Source organism: Amblyomma maculatum, chromosome 2 (assembly GCF_055883805.1).
Source record: "Amblyomma maculatum isolate TAMU_Amacu chromosome 2, ASM5588380v1, whole genome shotgun sequence".
Taxonomy (NCBI): domain Eukaryota; kingdom Metazoa; phylum Arthropoda; class Arachnida; order Ixodida; family Ixodidae; genus Amblyomma; species Amblyomma maculatum.
Window position 1 is genome coordinate 152,446,255 of NC_139345.1, and position 24,326 is coordinate 152,470,580.

The window sequence follows — 24,326 nt, forward strand, 5'->3', positions numbered from 1 at the left end:
GGGGAAAACTTTAGAGGGACAAACCTATCTATTTTTGCCAGGCCCATAGTTTGCAACTTGTTCTTTATCACAAAGCTCTGGTATGTTATGCAGGTGTTGAGCTCTTCGTGGTTAAATATTGAGAAGTTGCTAAGAACTTTCGCTGCATTTGTCTGGGCGTCTGAATTAGAGCGCTGAAGCTGGACCAACTTGTTCAGACGAGTAAAAGACTACCTCCGCTGCCTCGTGTGGACAGAAGAGAGAAAGTAGAAAGAAAGAAAAAGAAGAGGGAGAGAAAGACGCGCGCCGCAAGAGCCGTCATCCCCTACCTAAGCGGTGGCCGGTGCAATGAGGGCCTACAACAGCTAAAACTTTGGTGGCTGGCTAGCCCTGATGACCTAGGATTGCGCCACCTGTTTTTGCCACAGCTGGTCAGTCGTTTTTTTTGTTTTTTGGTGACATGACTGACCGATTATTATGCACCTTATGCCAAGTCAGAATGAGACGGCTGTTCCCGGAGTGCGTTGTTTTAACTAAAGATTATTCCCCAGGGATTAAGGACGTTTATAGAGAAGCTGTTGCAGGTGTGCGGTTTCTTTCAGCGTGGTTTTCAAGTAATTATTTGTCGTCAGTAAAACGAAAGAAATTGTACTGTGCATTGTGCGACATTATGCTCCCAGTGCCTTTGTACAGGGCCTTGTACAGTGGAGGCCCAAGTGCAGGTGTGTTAAAAGGGTAAAAAGAATGCAGGTGATGTCAGGAGCAAAAGCCTTTTTTTGAAATTGCACACCGGAACCTTGCCGGTGAAAACACAGGAAAAGGAAATATTTATACCCTGGGAATCACACTTTTTATTATAGAGGAAGCCAAAAACAATAGACCGTGTTTTTTACACTGTGGTGGAGTGGTATATTTTTGGGATATATTGCAAAGAACGCTAATGAAATATTTTTCGCTAAACCGTCATGGTATCCTGTACTTGTGCGTGGAAAGTAAGGATGGCGTACCATTTTTTTTAATTATACTCATGGGCTTCCACTGTGTATGGCACTCAAGAATGGCTGGTTACCATTGTGATAAAGACGCACGGCCTGCCCGAATTTGTTTTTGGGAAAGCGTGGACAGATCTCTAGCAATCCAAAAAGCTGTTGCAGAACCTCTCAAGTGGCTCGCAAGACCAGAGCATTTATTTTGTATGCGTTCATTTTAATGTGTCGTATGTAAATAGCGTATCTAAATAGCATTTGAGTGATTTTTGTTGATATTGTTTTTGTGAAATGCAATATGTCAAGACAAGGCAATAAAAAAATACAATGGCCTTGTGAACCGTGTCTGAGTCAAAAATTCTGAGACGTCTTTTAAATGTAAGACAGTTATTGAAATTTGTAAGAAACTGATACACATATGATGATACTCTCTAATCTTCAATGTTTGGGGTTACGATTACCGGCCATAGTATACATGATTAAAGCCGAGTAAACATAGTTCACAGTACACACAAGGGAAGTCATCATCAATTGACATTGCGGAATGTATAAAGCATTTTGTTTCTGATGAATCCGAAATATTGTTCTATTCCTGGAGATTACTGTACAAGCAACATTACCTACATATCCCTGCTCGAATTCGAACCCACCACCGCCGAATTTCACGTCCCATTGGTAAAGGTTGTGACATAAGAAATTGTAAAAAAAAAAAAAAAACATTTCAGACCTTTGGGGCTTAGGCAGAACGGTATAGGTTTCTAGGCAGGCGCATTGTGTGGCGTTGACACAAAGTCGCAATTGGTGTTGAGATGAAGATGACGGTTGAGTGCACAGCATTTATTTATTTGCCCACCAAAGGTACAAAGCAAGAACCGGAAACGCAGGCGGAAACAATAAATAATGATTAAATTACGTGCGTCCTTTCCTGATGACCGGTGCCAGATCAACGCCGTCACGGGTCTATCCCTCTTGTTGGGAGCAGTGATGGTTAGGAAGTTAGGATGCCTGGGTGTCGTACACGAAGCACCGGCCACCACCCACCCGTTGGGCGGTCAGCAGGTCTTCTTGCGATTCACCCACGGGGCTCGAGGGGCCGTTGCTCTGGACGCTGCCAACTCTGAATATGGCCTTAGCTCCAGAGCAAAGCTGGGACCCACGTCGGCCGCGTCCCTCGGGACAACCTGCAGAAGAGACTGGTACAGTTATTTCTTCTCCGCTCTTCTCTACACAGTTGCCTTGATACTCACTAAATGGTTTGCTCTTGATGAAGGCCTCAAGAAGATAATTCGTCCTCATGCAGCGGATCAAGCCTTCCGCCGACGTTTGTAAACTCAAGGTATGAAGCCTTAAGTTGGACCAAAACATGGTATGTCGGGCATGGTAACATTGAGGTAAAAAATGCAAAGCGTAAAATTTGTCACACAAGATTATTCAGTGACAGTAATCTGCCTTTGTCTGGACACTCTTCTGGCCCCCTCTTTTCAAATAAAATGAAATGATGGCTACATGTCTATTATTTCATCTTGAACAAGGCTCTAGTATTGGGAATGGGAATGGGTAGTATGAAAATCGTTTGTTTTCGTTTCTCCATATTTCTTGGTGGGCGCTATCATTTCTTCATTTAAAATGCATGCATAAGTTCATTTCAACCAGGATCACTTTTTCTGTGCTTTTATGCCAAGACTCCACGCGTAGGAGCGCCACGGTGTTTATGCTCGTGTTCGGACGAATTTGTTTTTTGTGCCAATTACGGGTAACGCAATTTTCCAGCAAAATAGCAATGTATATTTTGATAACTAATATAGCTCCGCAGATTATGATTTCATGACACTGCCCCATGATGTCTGGACAAACGCTGGATGACCCAGCCACAGCACTACAGATGAATGGTAACGACCAAAATATAGTTACCGTGCTAGAAGAAGCACACTTTAATATCTCACTTGATTGTAATATTTTTTACGCTGCCCTGAAAACAGTCTGCAAAACTGTACCACGTGAGGCGGCCGTTTTGTGCTGTCTCTAATAATTCTACGCGCATGAGCAAACCACGCACGTCAGCAAGTGTTTGTCTATTGTCTACTGAGTAAATATTGAAGGCTCACATTCACTCAGTGGCTAGTTCTGATTATATCCAAAGCTGAAAAATTTTGGGTTGAAGAACTTCTTTTGTGAAGATAATCTAGGCTATGATGGCCTGTGGACTTCGATCCGTAGCTTCTTCAAGATTGCTGCCCATTCTCTATTATTGTCTGTAGGGTTAGGTTTTCGCCGTTTCTTTAGTAATGACAGTGAGTTGTGTAGCGTCCTGTATAATGTAATTGTTTCAAGTGTCCCATTATGTAGCTATGTTTCATTACGCTGGTCACTGACAGTGACAACGCGCAAGAAACTGCATGCCACTGCTGTGATCGCAGCTTGTATGCCTTTATCAGCAGCTGCTTTTCACTTTACTATTCATTATTATTAATATTATTATTATTAGTAGTAGTAGTAGTAGGAGTAGTAGTAGTAGTAGCAGTAGTATTCCGGTAAAGTAGGGAGATAGCGAAGAATGGAGAAAGTCACGCAAGAAAAGAACGAACAATAAAAAGGCGTAGTGAACTTTTTACTGAGGAATATCATAAAATAATCAGCTGCACGAGTGGTGCCCAATAGATGGGAAATAAATGGGATAAGGTCATTCATGAAGGACACACCCATCATCGGCTAGCGTGTAACCTTTCAGTTTTTATTTTTGAGTGTTTGCATCCGGAACAATTTGTTCGCATTTTTCGCCCAGAAGTGCATTGTAATACCGCGAGCACAGAAATGGACCAACTGGAGCTGGCTATTATAACATTGACAATATATATAAGTAAATATGATACGCACTTAGGTGTATGCCGCAGCACTGCGTATAAAATTTCACACACTGCCACAGGTGCCCGCCCTCACCTTTGTTTTCTGCGACAGACTTGCCAGAGTCCTGATATTGGTTGGGCATCGGCGTCTGCCGACGCACGACCACGGCCAAGGCTATGACCGAGACGATGAACCCGGCTGAGAGGGCGGCTGCGCCGCCGGCCACGATTTCGATGCCCACGCAACTTCCCGCTGAAACCAAGAATGGATGAATCAGTCGACCCGTCACGCTACATATTGTCGCGAAACAGCAGATTTATCTATAGATACTCCTCTTCAGCAGGTTTTAAGCAGGTTAATACCGTTGTCCACCAAGGGTCAAGAAGTACTGCTGTTGTTTTGAGGCAGGAAAGTGTATTTTGTGAGACTTGCAGGATTGTGGTTGTAGGCTGAACCCCGCGACAATGCATACTAGTAGTATTCCAAACATCTGCTGTCCACGGAAGTAAACAGCAAAGTCGTATAGCTCAGCGTTACCAAGAAGCTTTACCTGCATGCAAGACACATTTCGATACAACAGGATGGTTCGGCGCTTGGGGCACTCAAATATTCGTCTAGGATGACGTGCGAAATTGACCAAAGCTTTCCACTATGGCTCCATTGAAGCTCTCTTTGTACCGGTGAATCTCACGTAGCGAACCAAACCAAGAAACTAACTAGGAAGTCAAGCCGTCATTTATAGTTTCACATGCTGTGCATTCGCCGCACGCTACTGAGCCTGAGAATAAGCCTTTTATTAACCTCCTTCATGTTAAAAGTCAGGCGCCAAAAGCTCTTTCACAAATCTGCGTTTTGTTACACGGCTCATTTCGCATACATCTCAGTTGTCTATAAGGGGAGGAGGAGGAGGAGGAGAAAGCATTTATTTACATTGAAATGATTTGGGAAGGGAGGTGGATAAAGCTTTTGACAGTTGGGAAATCGGACGCGTACGGCCTGCTCGGCAGCATCGCTCGAAACAAGTAAATGGTTTCGGAAGGAGAAGTACTATGCTTAGCCAAGTAATTTAAGCGTCCTTGTGCCTGGACTAGCGGTCTCTCTCAGAATATAATATGGCTCATTTAAGTATTTAGTAATTTATAAATCTAAAAGCTCTCACAACGACAGGTGGCAATACGCGCATTACTAATCGTAGTCAATTTCGTAGATCCGTGAAGATGTCACCTGGATGCTGGAAACAGAAATCTTTCCTGTAAATATATGAATATTCAGCTAAAACAAGTTTGGATTTTATAATTGATAAATATAAAGAACAAAACTCGGCATTAAAAAAATTATATCAATAACGGCGATTCTGTATCGATTGGGCATTATACTTTATTGAAGCATTTCTCTAGAATTTTCGCTTTGAACAACAAGGCGAGACCTAGACCCCTACGCACGCATTAATGAAAAATTAGCCAAAACAGCCGAATGGAAATGCCAGCTATGGAAATTGTTTAAACAGCGCTATTGGAAAATCACCAAAGCAACCTTGGGACATCTGTGTGAAGCTGCTCCGAACGAATTTGTTTGTGCATATTTTTGTGACTTTCTTGACTTGAACATTGTAAATTACCTTCAGCTTGGACAGTTCAGGAGCCTGTTTCCGGCGTGCTGTTTTCTTCAGTTGGCACTCTTAGCGATATGTAGTGAATTAGTTTTGGGCGTTATTTCCCACCCTATCTTAAATCTAACATGTTTTTAATAGCTCCAGGTGTAAAACAAAAAAAAAACTTAATGCTTCTTATATGAATAAGTAGCACTTTCAGTGTTTTCACCGCTATGATAAAACATTTCACAGTCGACTGGCATTTGCGTGTGTCAATAACTCACAATAAGCGGCGCAGAACTCAGCGCACGCCGTGAACAATCGTTCCTCGACAGTTTTAAAGGAGGGAATGGCCACTCACGTAAGGGAGCATGTAAGCGCTACTTACTTGGAGTGGCCTCTTTGACGCTGGCTGCGGGCTGGGCGCTGAACGTGTCGAGGAGCAGTGCCTGCGTCTCGGCGTCTGGTTCTCCCGTCCAAGGGGACAGGCGGCGGACAAAGATGGAGTACGAGGTATCCGACCACAGCGGCAGTGTGGCCGACATTTGGGTAGTGAACAGGCGCCCGGTGATGTCCACCGCGCTGTCCAGGGCTTTCCATGTGACCTGGTAGAGAGTGCAATTAAGCATTAACAATTACGCATACGCACCACAAAACAATTTCTTGTAATTGCGCATTACTTTAAGGAGCGCAAAAGGCTTTTAGTACTGGGGCAGAGGAGAATGGCAGACGCCACTGACAAAGTTTCGAAGATGTGCTTTTGAAGCTTGCAATCAAGTATACACGTTTAGAGATCTGCCGACGCCCTAATCGGATTCAATAATGTTACGAAAGCTTTCCTTTTGTCATATATCACAGCGACCAGTTCGCACGATCAACAGGAACGATGAACTGAAAAAATGTGTGTGCGAGCAGCCTTGTGAATGAGTTGATATTGAACCGTAAACTCAAGGTCTGCTTTAGCTGAAAAAAAAACAAAAACAAAAATGTAATTTTCGGCCCTCATTCAGCAAGAAATGGCAGCCATACCAAGACCGCAGCCTCATACTTCTCCTCCAGCTTTGCGCTAATATAAGCGTTCAGGAACGTTTGGAACATAGAGACCGGGATATAGGTTAACTGCCCTGAAAAGATGGCAACAAAGCATGCTAAGCTCTCCATAATGTTAACATTTGCTGCCATCAGTTGGCTTCCAGTAGTTAACACCAGGTAACCTTCAGAGATACGTGCCTATATAGTAAGGAATATGCAATACAATGGGGGTTTCCTGAACAAAATTGTGTTTTCGCATAGCACTTGCAACGCGTTACAAAGTGTTGCCTATAAAATTCTCCATGGAGTCGCAAAGAATTTTCTTAAATATCATTGAAAACGACTGGGTTGTTGACTAACAAAGGGGATACCACAAAATGTTCGTTTTGGATGTCATTGCCATGGGAAACGTTCGCGGCAGTCGCGCAAGCTAACTGCAGTCCTTATTTTGTAGGCTTTGGAAACCTGAATGCGACCACTCCGTGGCGTATTTATGGCATTCAGTTTCGCCAGCAGGGAAATCCGATGGTGACCGGTAGGTTGTAGGAGGCGTAGTGCCCGTGTGCGCAGCCGGTTATTGAGGCCGACATTCGTTGGCAGCGAAACGTCTAATAACCCCTGCGCTGGGCGATGTCAAACGTGAATGATTCCCCAGACTGCCGAAATAAATCCACTGTGGCCCCTCTTCATTCTTTCATGGCCACCTTATTCCCTTCCCTGGCGGCATATGTCAGGTGTCCGCCTAAAAGGTCGGGCAGTGACGTCACATTTCATTTTCTCGGAAACAGTTGTATTTTCACTAGTTAGGTTTAGGTCCTCCGACGTGAGTCATCTCGACGAGAGCGTTCAATCCAAATATAGGTATATATCTGACATGCTTCACAAAGCGGCTGTAATAATATCTCACCTCAAACTTCCCTCCCTTTGAGTGCGATGAACGATGAGCGCACTCCCAGGAGACCTGCGCCTCAACCTTGTGTCCTGTCAAAGGGCGCAACCCCCGCAGCCTTGGCGCGGCGCAGTGGTCCATGTGGTGGGCGGCATCCGACAGCACAGTGTCCACGTCTGGCCGCATGTTATCCAGCTCCAGGTTAAGCCTAGTGCGTGCGCAAGGGCCGTGAGGCGAGAAGGCGACGATCTCCAGTTCGGACGCTTGCTTCAACTGGCTGTGGCTCAGGGTCGCGTTCTGGTACTGCGTCTGCGAGGTGTAGCGGTTGAGATTGCGAAAGAATATCAGCAATAAATGCATGGGAAAGTACGCCAAAGTAGCTGGACTGAAGCCTCTAGGCCATTGAAGTTTCCTTTGGAAAATTGAAACGTGTTTTATGGCTTCTAGCACACATTACGAGTATTTCGTTCATTTAATGCGAGGACATTGCTATAGCCATAGCTTTTACCACGTTTGAGAACTGCCTACACGCTTGGTTATCATAGCATCTGGGACACCCGCCATTGGCAGGCCGCCGAAGCGCTGCATGGAACGGTAGCATGCGCTACAGATACCTCTGTGACAAGTCCGCATCACTTGCTGCTCCTTGCGAGCCATTTGCTAGTGCTGCGTCGCAAATAAACCTTGCTGGGGCGCTACAATGATCCTGCCTAGTATTCAAACCATCATGCGGCGCCGTATGTACCTCCAACTTTTTGCATTAGAAATAACTGTTTAACACCATGGTAATTTCTGTTCCAAACTCTCAAAACCGTCATTGTGGAGCCTATCTGTTATGAGGACTTGACCAAGTGGCAAGAAGAACTAAATATAAAAAGTGAGACATAGAAGACGGCACGACCTGATGATGCACCATAAAAGCTGCCAGTGAGGTTAAAGCTTGACCGTCATTGAAAGCATGTTAAAGGCCGTATTCGGCCGTATTCGGTAACATCGTACCAATTTCACGAGACCACTAATCAAAACAATGCCTAACCTAGTTGTTGTTCTTTTAATCAAATATTTAGAAGTGCTGAACAGTAAACTCGATGAGCTGCATGGGCATAGTCAACTGTACAGCCTAGAAACAACTTCATGAAGGTTCAGACTGTCAATTAAATCTTTTTGATTACTTAATGTATGAATTATTTTGTATTATCATTTAACTCAGTTTGTAGCGTTTTGCGTTCTATATGAATTGAGGCTACGAGAGACGCCTTTTAAGAAGGCTTAGGAAATTTGGAGCACTTGCATTGGGTTCTTTAACGTGCGTTGACGTCGGACAATACACGTCCTTGCTTTTAACCCATACTGACCAGGGGTCGCCGCATCGCAGAATGACGAGGAAAAGCTTTACATTGGCATACATTTAACCGAGAGTATAATGTTTTACACATATCCTGATCGCATCAAATGACTTCAGATATATGGTCATTTTGAGTGTAAACAACACATTACGGGAGCGCATGTAAAAGATGCCCTTGAGACGGCCCGATTGAGATTAAAGGCGCCGTATTTGAAATTAAAGGTGCTGTATTTATACCTGTTATTTATTTGCCTGCCATTAAGAGGTTGAAACGAAATGCTGTGAAGTATGTCCCATAGAGGGACAGTGGCCTAAATGCATGTCAGCCATTTTCTTTTTCCCCACTGGATCTTACAACTTACCACCCATTTAAGCCTCCTCAAGTCGTACGACTCTAAATAGAAGTTTTGCATTGAGAAGGCAGGTAGCTACCTACCGTGTCATGATCCTGCTCAAGCAATCCAACTGGCGACACAAATGCATTTCCAACATTTGAACGATGGAAGGCTGCCCTGTCTAGCTTGCAATAGGTGGACCAATTAGAGCTTGCAGGACGAAAACGGAATGCACCCTTTCCTACATGTCTCACTGACGTTTTCATTTCGTCTTGCAGCAGCAATGCTTGTCTTCAAAACCGTTGATACGCCAAAAACTATGGATGCCCCTCTACCTCTGCTTTCTCGGCGTTTAGAGCTATCGGCCTCCCTGCTGTTTTTATTTTCTCAACCTTTTGTTTCACAACACAAGCAGCAAGCCAAACATGTGACACACGCATACCTGTGTGGCTTCTTCCCATCGGTCTCGGTCTACCACTCCTCTTAGCAGCAGCACATAAACCAGCGCCGGTTCAAACGAGACGCCTCCGTGGTCTACGGGCCGTGTCCAAGTCACGCGGACAGCCTGGTCGCCATCCATCGCTTCCAGCTGCGGAGGGTCCGCGAACACGCCGGAAAGGTCTTCCTGTGGGGCTGCTTTCGCCGCTGAGGTGCCTGAGAGGAGTGGACGACGACCTGCACTCTACATCTGCTGGGCACTTCAATTTTCTCTCTCTCTCTCCATATAGATATATATATATATATATATATATATATATTTACTTCACTCCGGGAAAGCTATACTTGAATGAAGTGCCTAGGTCCTACAATTATTGTTAGGTTTTCTTAGCTTTAAGAAACCGAAACATCGCCTCCTATCACTTTGCAAACTGAAGGTAGTCAAGTTGAATCTCCTACACAATAAACTTCATACATGTAATCGAATCACTGCCAGATAATATACGACTTCGCTATGGATTGCCTACGGAAAATGTTGCAAATTACACATGACTGGTAAACAGCTAGGTAAAGCATTTTGATTTAAAGCAAGACACCTCTACATACACACTCACTGGTATTGATCCTGAGATTCTTTATATCCAGAATATTATTACCTGCAGGTAATTTCTTTGTTTGGTTTAAGAGGCTTCACTAAGGTTGTAAGGATTAGCTTACCCCTAAAAGTCTTTCCCTCTTACAGCATTTCAGCCAAAGGCGTGTGGTTCGATGGGAAGTAAAAAGCGCATTAAAAGCTATTTCCTAAAATTCGAAAGCACCCGCGAAGAATATGTATTCCATCAATTTTTCCCACAGCTCAAGGCATTTTAAGCAAGCTTCAATAACACCAATGGTATCAGTAATCGAAAATGGAACACCTCCTGTCCCCCCACTCCTCAACTCACCTAATGCCGCGAGCAAGAAAAAAAAATAGTGGTCGCGACGGCCTCAGACCGTGCCCCATCCCGCCCGGGTAACCTGGGAGCCTCCAATGATTGGGCGCACCCAAAAAGTTCTTCGGGAAGAGAGAGTGCGGGGATATATGTAGCCCTGGTCGGTTGCGAGAGGTGGCTTAGGGGTGCATTAAATATGCTATTTAATTAAAATCCTCCACGCAGATCGTTTAATTCTGAACTGAATATTACAAAAGCCATCTATATATAATTCCGTACAACACAATATTGTCGCCACTATCGTTTCAGGGCCCCTTTGAACACAGAAAACAATTGATTGGTACCTTTCTTGTTAAAACCAAATTGATGCATTTTGCATATATATCTGTATCCTTTCTTTTTGTTTTTTCCTGCCTTGTCGGCGTTTTGTTTGCGACATATTTGTATGTTTCTGAAGCTAGTTTGTATACAGAATGCATTGCGCATTTTTACAGCGGGTAGTATTTCTCAGCGTTTGTGGTGCAGCAGTGCACACGCGCAGGACTTCCTTCTAGTGGCGCCAACCCGGCAGCTTCATAGCATTTCTAACTGAAGTCGGCCGAACTGTCAACCAAATAACTGAGCGTGTTTAATGTTCGTTGTATGTAGTAGTTGAAGGTTTATGCGTCCTAACAAATGCCTGTAACGAATCGGTATGGTCCATTTTGGCGCAAAATAATTGTTTATGGAAATATTTGAGCTTTTATAGCGTTCCGCGTATTATTAGCCTCGGTTAAGAAATATTTATTTCAGAGTATAGTTGTTTTCGTAGGTTTGTTTACGATTTCTCTGCCACATATTTGGCCCTGTGTTTTTGAAAACTACCTAAATATATTTCCTGGGATAAGTACCATTGAATCTGTAGGCTCATTATCAAAGCAACTCGGCATAACATTATTCATTCCCCATGAGTGACTTGTTCCCCATTCCGTATACATATCACAGCCCTGATATCACGTGCGTAAACACATGCAGAACTAAAGCCTTGAAGGATTCGTTTGCTCCCCGTAAATGATACGATTGGATATTCATTCCTCATTCATTGCGAAATTTTCTGGTCTTTATTGTTTCACTGCAGCTCCCGCATACCGTGCTACTCACTTTTAGGGACTGTTATTTTTATTTCATATTTGTTGCCGGCCCTTGCTTTTTGCTCATTCACTGTATCATCCCCCCCCCCCCCCCCCCGCCTTGTACCGCTTTGATTTGGTTATATAGTGAATAAAAAAATATTAATAAATAAATACATACCAAAGGGCTCCTTGTTAGATACACTAAAGTTCATACATCTTAGAGTTCATCATAATCTGGTTTTTAAGGTATTCTATACAATTTCTGTCTGATATCTTTTGCTTTTAATGATCCAGCATGTAAACCAATGATAAGCATGTAGTATATTCCACGACTTAGTAACGAAGCTACGTTCAGAAGATACATGGAACAAAATTTATAGAGGCAATCAAACTGCGAAGCTGACTAGTTAACAAGAAACCACCAAATTATGTTGTAGGCGCTACCGGACATTTCCAGCAGCTTAACACAATATTCAAGAATAGAAACATTGCGTGTGTCATGCCGTGGGCCAGTAGTACCCATCAAGTACAGAGTCTTTTCTTATGCCACGCTCATTTCGTCGGTCCCTATCCTAGCACCCAGTTTTGTGCAGTGCGTGGAAATTAAATACGCACCTGTTCCATTCGTTTTCTTGAAGGAGCAGGCCACCTGACAGCCGGGGAACTGCACAAAAGGGGTTGGAACATATGCATTCAGGAAACACTCTTTTGGGAAAAGAACCACATTTTAAGGGAGAGGCGAAGAACCAGTGGGAAAAAGGCTTAGACATTCGAAGCAAAAAAGATAAACATTTGACAAAAAGCTATTTCTAGGGAGTTTACGTTTTGGTTTTCAGCAAGGCATTAATCACTGAGCTTCTGCAGTGATAAAGAGATAAACAATGCAATTTTTCTTCGCACTTCACATCTAAATGGCAAGACCATGGCTATTACGAAGCTCTCAATGGCAAAAAGCTTAGAGGAAAACTTACTCTCCACCTTAAGCTTAATGACTCCATTCAGCGGTTCCTCTTTACTTATACTAACTGCTCTTTGCTAATATATTACAACATTAGGACATCTTGTTTAAGGCAACCTCATAGTAACGTTATTACCTTCCCCGTCTCTTACCTCCGCGAGGACAACTTGTATACCTGGCGTAATGAAATAAAGAAAAGCGTATACGTGCCATACTATGAACGTATCTTGTTGGGAACACAAAGGCAGAGAGTTCGTGTACCAACTAAACGTTGAAATAGTTTTGTTACTCATATAAAAACAATTCATATGGCTAAAATATTTAGTACATGTGCCTCCGTTAATTTCACGTCAAAAGACTTCTGCACAATAATTTATAATTTGTACATTCACGCCTGGCGTCACCAGTGACGTCAGTTTCTCGAAACAGCGCGATCAGGTGTACAGCACCGGATTTCTCGCTGAATTTAACCCTTCCCAGTGTCGCAGCAAAATGACTCCTACAGTGCGGAAAGCGAGGAAATAAGCTGTAATGATAAAAGAGACAAAATTTCCGCTCACTTCCCGTATTCAAAATTACGTTTTTAACTTCCCTTTGCTGGTGGCGCACTTACAGTCCCAGCTTTGATAGGCGGCCTTCTCATTCGTGGCCAGTCCTGTATGGTGTTATTGTTTATTTCAAGGCTCATATGGGTCAATTTTGCAAGAGCGACAGGAAGCATGGCTCTACCTGCTGCCCCTGCTACTCTGTTTGTCTCTGTTTTTCTCTTTTCCTTAATACATTCCCATAAATCCGCGGCCGCTCTATAAGACAGCGACCAGATGAGGAAGCACACTTGGTTGAAAGCAGCAAAACGTTATACCCATTTTGTAAACTGCCATCTATCCAATTTCTCTCATTCTCCGTGAAACTAAATAGGCATTTATTTATTTAAACATACGGGTGGTAAAGTTATGCTATAACTATAAGAATTAAGTCCACAGGTTTAATAATTGCTTCTGTTCCAGTAGAGTTGAGAACAAGCGTTGCATTTTGCCCTTGTATGCTGCAGTGAATGCCTAATCTGGTGTCTAGTTCGAGGTGACACAGCTCTGTTTTCCTTGCTACGAGAAGCAGGTTAAGCTCAGGACGGTCAAACCATTTAAAATTTCATAATAAAGCGGAATAGGTGCGTGCGGTATTCTTATAAGCACTCTCGTGTAGCTGACTTGCGGTGCAAAATACATTTAACGAACATTTTTATTTTCTTTTTGCTCCAGGGGAATCTTTTGCTTTAGACGGCAACCGGCACCTGAACATTGGTTATGGAAGAATAGCGAAATTTACTTAGTTAAGGCAAGGAACTGCAAAAAACTGAGCCATTGGCCAGCTGTCATGTTTGACAAAATGAAAAGCATAGACGCATAGGCGTTTGAGGTAGTATACCCGTCTCCTCATAAATTGTCGAGCTATCCACTGTCGACGGCAGAATTTTCGTTCGACTAAACCAGTGCATTTTTTACGCTTAACTATATAAAACAATAGTCGCGTCAATTGCAGTGCCTTATGCTGTAAAACATACGTTATAAAGTGGAGTTAATTATGCAGTCGTGCACGTCCTGTCTCTTGCACAAGTTTAGTACAGCTGCATACAGTTACCATCTCCTGTCAATTCAGCGTGGTGGTGTAGCCAACGATTGCGAATAGACTAAGCGGCATTGACTAAGCAAACAGAACTCCCTACGCCCTTCTAGGCCAATTTACTTCTGGAGGCGCACATGCGCGGGGAGTATAGCATTTTTACACAAACATGCACCTCTAAAAGTTGTTCTAACTCAGCCGTGATTACACTGACAAGAATTAACAGCGACGCCTCCCCCCCCCCCCCCCTCATCTACTAGTGTGCATGCGTGCCGTCTTATCCTAAGGCCTGTACTTCAAGTTAGGAAGAAAACAAGGACGTTTGGCAGCCTATTAACGTGTTCTGTAATATATCACTTAGCCATAAGTTAAAGCGTGGTAAAATTAAGAAGAAATTACGTCAATTATTTGAAGCAAAATTCATTCGCTCGTGTTACACATGGAAATTTTCACAACCGAGGTTTTTGGAACCCTGACCATCGCTAATAACACACGGTATTACTTACGCAAATATCTCCCACGGTGCACATGGGTCCCCAGATGGTGAAGTTGTCGTAGAAGAGGCCACATACTTCCCAACACTGCGGAGACAAATAGGAGGAATTAGAAGAGCCGGTTTTGCCTTCACGAAAGTATTCGCAGTGGTGCGCTTGGTACTAAGCGAATCGCGCGTCTTTCTCGTTGGTACATCCAGTCATCATTCTAAGTGAACGCTATTTTAAACGCTTTGTCTTTTCGACAGGCAGACATCGTTTTGACACAAGGTGGTAATAATTCAGGCTGTGTGCATCACTACGTCACGTTCGTCGCCGTCCAACCTTGTAAGAGCGATCGCTTCCTGTTTGAAGAGATAGACTACCAGCCTTAATGGAAGGTGTGTCATGGCAAAACACATCAAGCCCGCTCTTTGACGTATGCTTGTCAGGACCACACACAAAAAAAAAATAACGCATATTTGCCTGTTTATCGAATGCGAAATATGTGCTCTAGCACTGATTCGCCCCGCTGAGATAAAGCGGGCTTCACCCATGGCGACATTGAGACGAGACACAAGGCTGAACAGCCGGCGAAACCCTTCTTACTCCATGTGCGAAAAGCCCAGTTAGCGGTGACAGCGCATTGCGCAACTGTTGCTTTTGCCGTCATTAAGGCAATGGGGAGAAGACAGAAAGGACAAGCAAGCATAGGACAATCGTTGGAGTGGGTGCCCTGGAGCTAAAGCTCCAAAAGCTACTTAATATAAGAAGAAACTCCGATAGACCTAGTTAGGCTTCGTTAGTGATGTGGTAATGTTCCTCCTTCAAGATTCGCCTGCAATGTTGTTCTACCTTGTTGTAGGACTTAAATTACTCCTGAGATACAGCATACCTAATAAAACGTATTCCACAGAAAACTGAAATATGACTCCCTGTAGATTGCCCGCAAAACTCAGGAGCGGTGGTTAGAGCCTTTATGATAAGCAGGAAGTTCAGATAGGGTGAGGCTACATTATTTGGTCTAAGTATATTTACTTTCCTTATTCGGTGCTGCAATAAGAAATGTATTCGTTATCAACAGAAAAAGATTGCGATCCAGAAACGTGGCCATCGTGTCTAACACCAATTGTAGATCTAAGCTCTTCTCTTCGGACGTGCATCCAGCCAGGAATCATGGTTTATTTATTTAACAATATTGCCAGCTTTTGGAAGAAGGGATTACGTAAAATAATGGTCACATAAAAAGTGCTCTGAAAGGGTAAATGCTTAGGAAGCAATATTACGGAACTAAAATGAAAAGAACCAGCGCTAACAGAGAGCACAATTGAGTGACCAACACGAAGCATCACTCTAGCCAACAAGATTTAAAGAAAAGGGGAAAAAGCAAACGTACACACGCACGTCGCACACACCTATGAATTGGGAACGAATTATACTATCCGTATTCACACTGAAGATACTTACATAGTATTCATACAAAATAGTTACCAAACAAAGCTGTGGAATGTCGGATAGATAGTTTTATCATGCGCGACGATATTATACAGAACAATTTAATGCGGATCTCTATTCTCTGAAGGCTGAGCGATAATATCCTAAACATTTTCTCAGGCAGGATAACTTATAATAGCCGAAAATTCACAATAAAATAATTGAAATAAAGAAAAATATCAAGACAAGACAATATCACGTCAGTAAGAAAAATAAGCTCGAAGGGTACTCAAAAACGTAAAATAGTTTTGGGCATATCATTACATTTCGGTTCAGGATACTCCGCTTTTGAAAGATAAAGACGCAGAAGAGTTTTTTTTTAAGATTATAAGCTCTGCAAGTGAAGTCCCTTAGTTGCTTACAATAATATTGTTACAAGTGTGGTCGTCACAATATCATTGTGTTGGTCTTCAGCTGAAGCGCTGTACTGATTTCTGCCTTCATTCATCTCAGCGTGGCTATTGTGTGGTTCTTGTTTAATCATTTTCGAGTTTTTCCTGGCAGCATCTCTATTAATGATCTCTTTAAAAAAGTTAGTGTGATGGCGGAATTACATTGATTCTAAGAGAGGTTCTTCGAATGTTCACAATTTTTGTTGCGTTGGCTTTGAATGCGCAACGAGGGCTCCGTATTCAAAAATTGCCGTAACGATCATTTTATATGCTATAAGCTGTTATTTCTAGCGTTGACTGATGCGGAGAGCTTCTTAATTACCCTTTTTGCCCATTGTTTTCCTTTGATTGCAAGCAATATGCCTTCAAAAGAGTAGCAGTTTTCAGTTCCCCACCGCTGAGTTCCTACCTGTTCCTTCCGTGAGAACAATGTTAGCGCTTTCCTCACGCCTATGCAGTCCTGCCTGAAAATTGGCTGTTGTTTTCAGCCTGCCTATCTGTACAACATACATTTTCTGAAACCTGCTTGAACAACGCATGAACTGTATAACTCACCATGTAGCACTCCTTGTCTCCTCGGCATTCAATCTCCTGGGACTGCGTTTTCAGACCAAGCTGAAAATAAAGAAATAAAATGATTCGTAGTTGAACCCAATATCTTAATGTTATGCCCGCCAATCAATAACATGTGTCGCACGATACGCTCTAGCCCTGCAGGCATGTTTTTGCGATCACTATTGCATTAGGTTAAATAACTATAATATTTTTGGCCTATGTCCAGTCACATCAATGTAGCCAGTAACGCCTGTTCGATGGTCATTATTTCTTTAAACCTGTACTCTCGCTTTCCCTGACCAGATCCTTCAAGACAGCGTTAGGGAAATCACATTCCACCTAATGTTACCAGTTCAAAGATTAGTAATCATTAAGGAATGCCGCACTGCAATTATTGAATGAGATTGAAGCATTGAAGCTCTACATTAGTTGCGAAAAGAATAAACTTTGCAGCGTCGTTATCTTCAGAAGGAGTCATTCTTTGCAGCAGATATATCTGAGCGGGATCAAATAGAGTGAAGAGACAATTTATTAAACTGCCTTTTGCAATGTTTTCTACCGTCGTGCGCAATAATATAGCCGGTCCTCATTTGGAGTGCGCGTTCCCTTGAGATGTGCCAACCGATAAAACCTGTATGCATTAGCGAGGGGTTTAGCGGAATTATGCTCACGCATGTAAAAATAAACTAACGTTGATGAAGATCACTACTTAAGATTTCGGCCCATTCCTCGTCAATAAAACAATTATATACTCTTTGTATGCATTATTTATATACACACATTTTTCAGAGCTGCTACCGAATCGTGCGGAATCTTATATGCACACACATACTCTAATAGCAACTGCGGGTATAGCTGAATTCGCGTGCTCGACGGCCGGTAAAGAACGATGCGGAAAAATTTGAACACTTAAGGGCTAGGCTTTTGCGCCTTGCCGATCTGGCGAAAACGGCGTGTGTGAATATATATTGATACTTGCAACAATGGAAACATTCATGAACCTCAACTTTCTATATACTTGCCGAGCAAAATAACAATATATAACCCTAATTTCCACATGCTGCTACGAACACCACTGCGTGTTAGTAATAGAGCACTGATCAAGAGTAGTAGCAGAGTAACCGAAACTGCACAGGCTACATAGTTAACATAGAATCACATACATTCATAAAGGTGTTAGGAGAGAACCCAACTTCGGCCCCGGTTTTCATATACAGCCCAGATATCAAGTCGCCCATGCCTCTGGGGCATGCCAGGTGAGTGACAATAGAGAGCTTCCGATGAGAGAGGAACTAATCACGAGTCCTATACCACAGCTTTTTATTGCCAACCGACAGCGGTGGGACTGTATACTCTGTCACATAAAGCCCAACAAAATGAAAAAGCTTCAATAAAATCAGAGCTAAACCAATCACAACGTCGAACACATCCAAATCAAGCAAATAAAACCGCAAATATCATAAGCGCTTTATAAAAGGCGTCGATGATTCTTCCTGAGTGTTTTTCGACTCGTGCTTTATGTAGAAGGGCAGTTTGCACTACAATGCGGAGCCATCTATCTTGGCAAAGACGTATGAGACCTTCTGTTCCCGCGGCTGCTTCATGCCGGCGCCCCCCCCCCCCCCCCCCTTTGTTTCGATAGCTCGCCCTTGGAAGCGCTTTCTGAAAGTAGAGTATGGCGACAGCATATGTACACAACAAATGAAGAAGGATTCGCGTAATACAGGGCATCGCGCTTTTTGCTGAATTCAATCCTTGTATTACGTCCAGCTTTGTGACAAACTATTTATTTGAGGCAACTCTGAATAATGCACGAAACATTTTAAAACACATATGCAGCTATGGTCCCAGCTTCCGATGCCATGATAAATTTTCATTGATTACACCAGTGGTAACAACTAATAATTACGGCTGCAATAGAAAACGAATATTCCATGTTTTTAAGCACAAATGTGAAAAAAACAATTGTTGAGGGAGGATCTGCAGCAGTATTTCTTACAGCACAGTAAACATATGCGAAGGAAAACACCTTCAAAATTTCTTTCTCAGAATTTGCATGAATGTTCGTGATGTGAAAGAGAAACCGAGTGGAATATGTTCCAGGTGGCTAGGGATCAGTACGAGTGGACGTCACTCACCTCTTCAAGGCAGGTGGCACGGCACTGGGCCAACAGAAGTCTTTCCTGTAGCGCCGGGGGACCGCCGACATGAAACTCACGCGTCAGCCGGTGTGTGAATACGGCGGCGATGGTGCAGAGCGCGATGAGCGTACTTATGCCGAGCACCATGCTTGCGGACAAGGCTGCACTACGAGCCGAAGACCAACCGTATCGTCGCTCCTTGTGCGGACTGTGACTGGGACCGGAGCCACTCGGGGTCCTTATGGGCTCTTGAGTTTCTGTCCCACGGAGACTGCTGATGCGAGCAGTGACGCTGGTGGACGCCCTTTCCATGCCGGTGCGTCTGGGCCTCGATTCCCATTTCCTTAAGCTAGTGCGCCCACGTGCGCCAATTTCCGTGCACGGCCACCATTTCCTGCTCCCGTGAGATCTGATAGGCACTAGTTTCCCGGTCCTTCCTTTCGCTGCTAAGAATCGCGTTTGTTTTCCGAAATAGTGTACACATGATTCTAACAGCGCGTTTCCCTACAATGTCTATACGGTATCTTTCAATCACCCTTGTATCGCTATAGTGACGTAAGTTTTATTTTTTATGTATGCACTCAATGCCCTGTTGACGACCTAAGCAAGGTATACCAGTTAGCTGACTTGAATTTCAGTAGGAACGAAAACCTTAAAACTGATAGCATATACCTGACTTCGCCAAAGCTCACTGCCGCTTGATTTCAAAATTATCATCACTCCGTCTAGACTCGCGAACTTTAACATGGCTTCGTAACTTCCTCTCGCATCGGCAGCAGTCGTATTCGTTAACAATCTGTGCTCTAATATTTCCCCTGTTAACTCCAGTGTGCCGCAGGGTAGCGTGCTCGAACCCTTATTATTTCTTATTTATATAAATGATTTGCCTAATAATATATTCTCTTGTATGCGAATTTTTCCGGATGATTGCGTCATCTATCGCCCTATTAAATCTTCTAAAAGTCACCCGGTGCTTCAATCAGATCTTCTTCTTATTAACGAATATCACAACTCATGGTTAATGACCTTTAACGTTTCCATGTGCAAAATAATGTCATTTCGCAGCAAACGAAACAATTCCTGCTTTCCATACCGCATTCAAGGTGATTTACTGACTGATGTATTCCATAACAAGTAGCTCGGTGTTTACCTTTCCTCTGATCTTTCGTGGACCTTCCATATTACATCCATATGCGCTGCCGCCTTAAAGTCGTCAGGGTACCTACAAGAGTTATCCTGCCAATATTCGTAAACTAGCGTACCTTACTTTTGTTCGTCCACAATTTGAATTTGCTTCATCTATATGGCCTCCATATCATAACAACATGATCACCGCAATAGAACCCATCCAAAATAGGGCAGCACGATTTATATATCGGAACTATATCTGCCATTCAAGTGTCACTGTAATTAAAAGTAGCCTTTCGTTAGAATACACGTTACGAAAACGCTCTCCTAAAACTATTTCACAAGTATGTATACTCCAATAGATCAAGTCCGTTTCACCTCGATGATCCATCCCGCATGTCCAAATGATTGCACAATCACCTCAGTTTTACAAAAAGATATTGGTCACACTTTAGCCTTCAACTCATCAGCACTTCCACTAGCCATCACATTATGAAATAACCTGCCAGGCATTATCGCTTCTCTTCCTAATCTAGAAGCATTCCATCGCCAACTCATCACATTATATCATTGAAGCCTTCATTTAGCCTTATTTGTATTATATATACATCTTTGTTAAATTTGACGCAGCTGTTAAATGCCTTTGATGGCATTTACTTGTGCTTGCCTATTTACCCTTGCTACCTAATGGTAACATACACTCACTGAAGGCAGGAAATAACTACGCTAAGAGCAATTAAAAAAAGAAAAGAACTATTCAAACACAGGAGTCGAACAGGTGTTCGAGTGGCATCAGTGCAGTGGTGCGTGGTGTAAAACCAGCGCACCACAACACCTTTTTTTTTCTTTATTGCCTGGTCTTGACACGAGAACAAAATCAACAAAAATCCCTCAAATGCTATTTACAGACGCTATTTACATATAACACACTAAAATTCACGCATTCACAACAAAGGCTCTAGTCTTGAGAGCCACTCGGGAGGTCCTGCTGTGGCTTACAGGTATTTCGCAATCCAGATTGAACCACAAAAGCGACGGGAACAGCGGCCTTTAAATGCATTATTATTCGTTTAGACATATTCACAATTAGTCGCCAGGTGGCGTTGCTTAGAGGAATCGCGTCGTCTGCTCGAGTGCTCCTACGGGATATGGCTTGGTAATAAGCTACAGGGCAGTGGGTGCCGCTTGCTTTTTATTATGCTTCATCTGTGTGAGTGCCGTTGTGCTTGATTCTGTGTCGCGTATTTCTTTTCCTTAGTGATATAATTATTTCCGTGTCGTTTCATCTGCTGTTCTGTGATTTTTGTTTTGTTCATAAATTAATTACCAGGCTTTATATTTTTGCATGTTACCGTACGTATTATATATATATATATATATATATATATATATATATATATATATATATATATATATATATATATATATATATATATATATTGGTTTGGTTTGTGGAGCTTAACGACCTAAAACGACTCAGATTATGAGAGACGCCGTAGTGAAGGACTCCGGAAATTGTGACCACCTGGCCTTCTTTGTATATACCGGGTGTCCCAGCTAACTTGAACCTAGGGTTACAAAATAATATATTTGAGGTAGGTCAGTTAAACCAATTGCATACAACTGCCCGCCTATTTGCGCACTACAGGCAATTTTTTGTTTATCAATTCCTTAATTAGCTAATTATGTTAATTTCTCTAATTTATTAAATATCGACTTTAGACCAAAAATGTGAATTGGAAAGTTGTAGAGCACCTTCAGAAACCCCCATTTCATTATTTGCGATAAAGAAAGTCTCACGTGTATCTTTTTTTCAGGGCTCAGAAGAAAGCCCGCGAAATACAAATAATACCACGTGACTAGTGCATTTGTGCGCCACGATTGTGGTGCTCTCAGTCGTGGTTTGAGCGAACGAAATTAGCTGCGGCCGTGTCTTCTTGGCCACGTTAAAGCGGCAGGCCGATATGCCTGAGATGGCTTCTTCGCCCGCGTCAGACAGCCGGCCCACGTGATGGTGCAGTAGCAGCGAGAGCGGCGAGCCGACACCACCGAGATTCTAACAAGGCCTCCTTCTCTCCCATCAGCGAACGTCACGACAAACGGATGAGCGATAAGATATCAGCCACTGAATCTGCGCATACAGGCTTGGGTAAAGGGGCGAGATGATATCATGTGACTCAAAAAAATTAGCGCTGCACCTTCATTTGTCGGTTTTTTATCGCCATCCGCCTGTCGTGATGTAGGCTGCTGCGTTGCGCAGGCCTGGCCAAAATCGCGGTGGCGACGGGCGAGCTCGAGCCCGCTCGAACCATCGTCAACATTTCTGCCTGCCGCTGCAACGGGACCATCGGGTCACGGCCGCAGCTGATTTCATTCGCTCAAACCACGACTGAGAGCACCACAATCGCGGCGCACAAATGCGCTAGTCACATGGTATTATTTGTATTTCGCGGGCTTTCTTCTGAGCCCGGAAAAAAAGATACATGTGAGACTTTCTTTATCGCAAATAATGAAATGGGGGTTTCTGAAGGTGCTCTACAACTTTCCAATTCACATTTTTGGTCTAAAGTCGATATTTAATAAATTAGAGAAATTAACATAATTAGCTAATTAAGTAATCGATAAACAAAAAATTGCCTGTAGTGCGCAAATAGGCGGGCAGTTGTATGCAATTGGTTTAACTGACCTACCTCAAATATATTATTTTGTAACCCTTGGTTCAAGTTAGCTGGGACACCCGGTATATATAGCACTGGATAAAGTTCTTCGTCCCCTTACGCAAAACCTAATGGGCCTGTTGCTCACTTTTTATTTTCAGCACGAAGCAAGTAATAAAAAAAAGTTGTAAAGAACAGCTCTTTGACTTAGCCGTCCTTAGGGAAAGCAAGTCGCATTTGTACCTTCCTAGCTCTTGTTTTGTATCCTAGAGGTACACAAAGGACTTAAAAAGTCATATTTTTATCATTCTTGCGAAAAGGGGGAAACAACGATGGGAGGGCAAAATGATAACCGTCACTGTGCCGGTGTATCCGGGTTTGATCCCGACCTCGGCGGCTGCGTTTCGATGGAAGCGAAACGAAGAGGTGTGCGTGTGCTGTGCGATAACAGTGGATGTTAAGGATCCCCAGGTCGCCAAATTACTCCGTAGCCCTCCACTACGACTCCGCTTTATCTCTTTTCACTTTCATGCCCACCTTTCTCACTTCCCTTACGGCGCCGGTCAGGGGCCCACAGCAACAAATGTGACAGATACTGCGCCTTGGCCTTCCTCTGAACCAATTATTGCTATTATTGTTATTATTCGGTTTGACAAAGAGAACAGGGAGAGCAGCGTATGTATAAATTTTCAAGAAAAGCACAAGGAAGGCGGCATGTTGTGTTTATGCTCATATATATTTAGGGACCAACAAAGAATGGAAGGATATTTCAAAACAAGAACAACAAAGGCCGGATATATAACTAATCGTCCTGATATATAAATTAGAATAAGTAGTTGGAAACTAATCTTTATTTTCAGTTTCGCCGAAGAGAAAGAACGTTGGACCCATTACATGAAGATTAGTTTAATTCAGCGGAGCGTGTTGGTAATGAAGATTTAACCCCGCCGGGGTGGTGCAGTGGTAAGACGCCCGACTACTGTGCCGGACTACCCGGGTTCGAACCCGACCTCGGCGGTTGCGTTTCGATGGAGGCGAAACGGAGTGGCGTCCGTGTGCTGTGCGATGTCAATGCACGTTAAAGAACCTCAGGCGGTCGAAATTTCCTGAGTCCTCCACTACGGCGTCTCTCATAGCCTTAGTCGCTTTGGGACGTTAAACCCCACAAACCAACCAACCAACCTAAATGAAGATTTGTCCTGTTCATTGCAAAGAAAACAAAAAAAACACTGTGCCATTCATTTATACACAAAAGCTCCAAGGACGTAATAAACTCATATGTGGAAGAGATATGCGCTGCACGCTCAGAGAATTCGAGAGCTGGCTAAATGTTCTTATATATATATTAGAAGTTTTAATTTGACGGCGATTTTAAGAATTATTTCGAAACAGGCGCAACCACGATAGATTTCCTTGATAAGCTAT

At 43.1% G+C, this 24,326-nt stretch overlaps 1 protein-coding gene across 1 annotated transcript; it reads right to left on the minus strand.

The window, feature by feature from the left end:
• Nucleotides 1-1,961: 1,961 nt before the first annotated feature.
• Nucleotides 1,962-19,428, minus strand: LOC146200193 (uncharacterized). Its single transcript, XM_084592291.1, has 9 exons — nt 19,114-19,428; nt 16,976-17,035; nt 14,568-14,642; nt 12,099-12,147; nt 9,444-9,655; nt 7,340-7,630; nt 5,789-6,005; nt 3,903-4,061; nt 1,962-2,146 (listed from the first exon to the last, which is right to left on the minus strand). Exons 1-9 carry the CDS (start codon nt 19,426-19,428, stop codon nt 1,962-1,964), a joined length of 1,563 nt encoding a protein of 520 aa, XP_084448417.1.
• Nucleotides 19,429-24,326: the final 4,898 nt, after the last annotated feature.

Bases quoted from the DNA above. Each gene is read 5' to 3' on its own strand.
- LOC146200193 (XM_084592291.1), bottom strand. From the start codon at position 19,428: ATGGAAAGGGCGTCCACCAGCGTCACTGCTCGCATCAGCAGTCTCCGT. The intron at 12,148-14,567 runs GTAAGTAATACC...CCTTTTGTGCAG, and splicing joins GCACCGTGGGAGATATTTGC to TTCCCCGGCTGTCAGGTGGC. The intron at 9,656-12,098 runs GTGCGTATTTAA...CACTCCTCTCAG, and splicing joins CAAGAAAACGAATGGAACAG to GCACCTCAGCGGCGAAAGCA.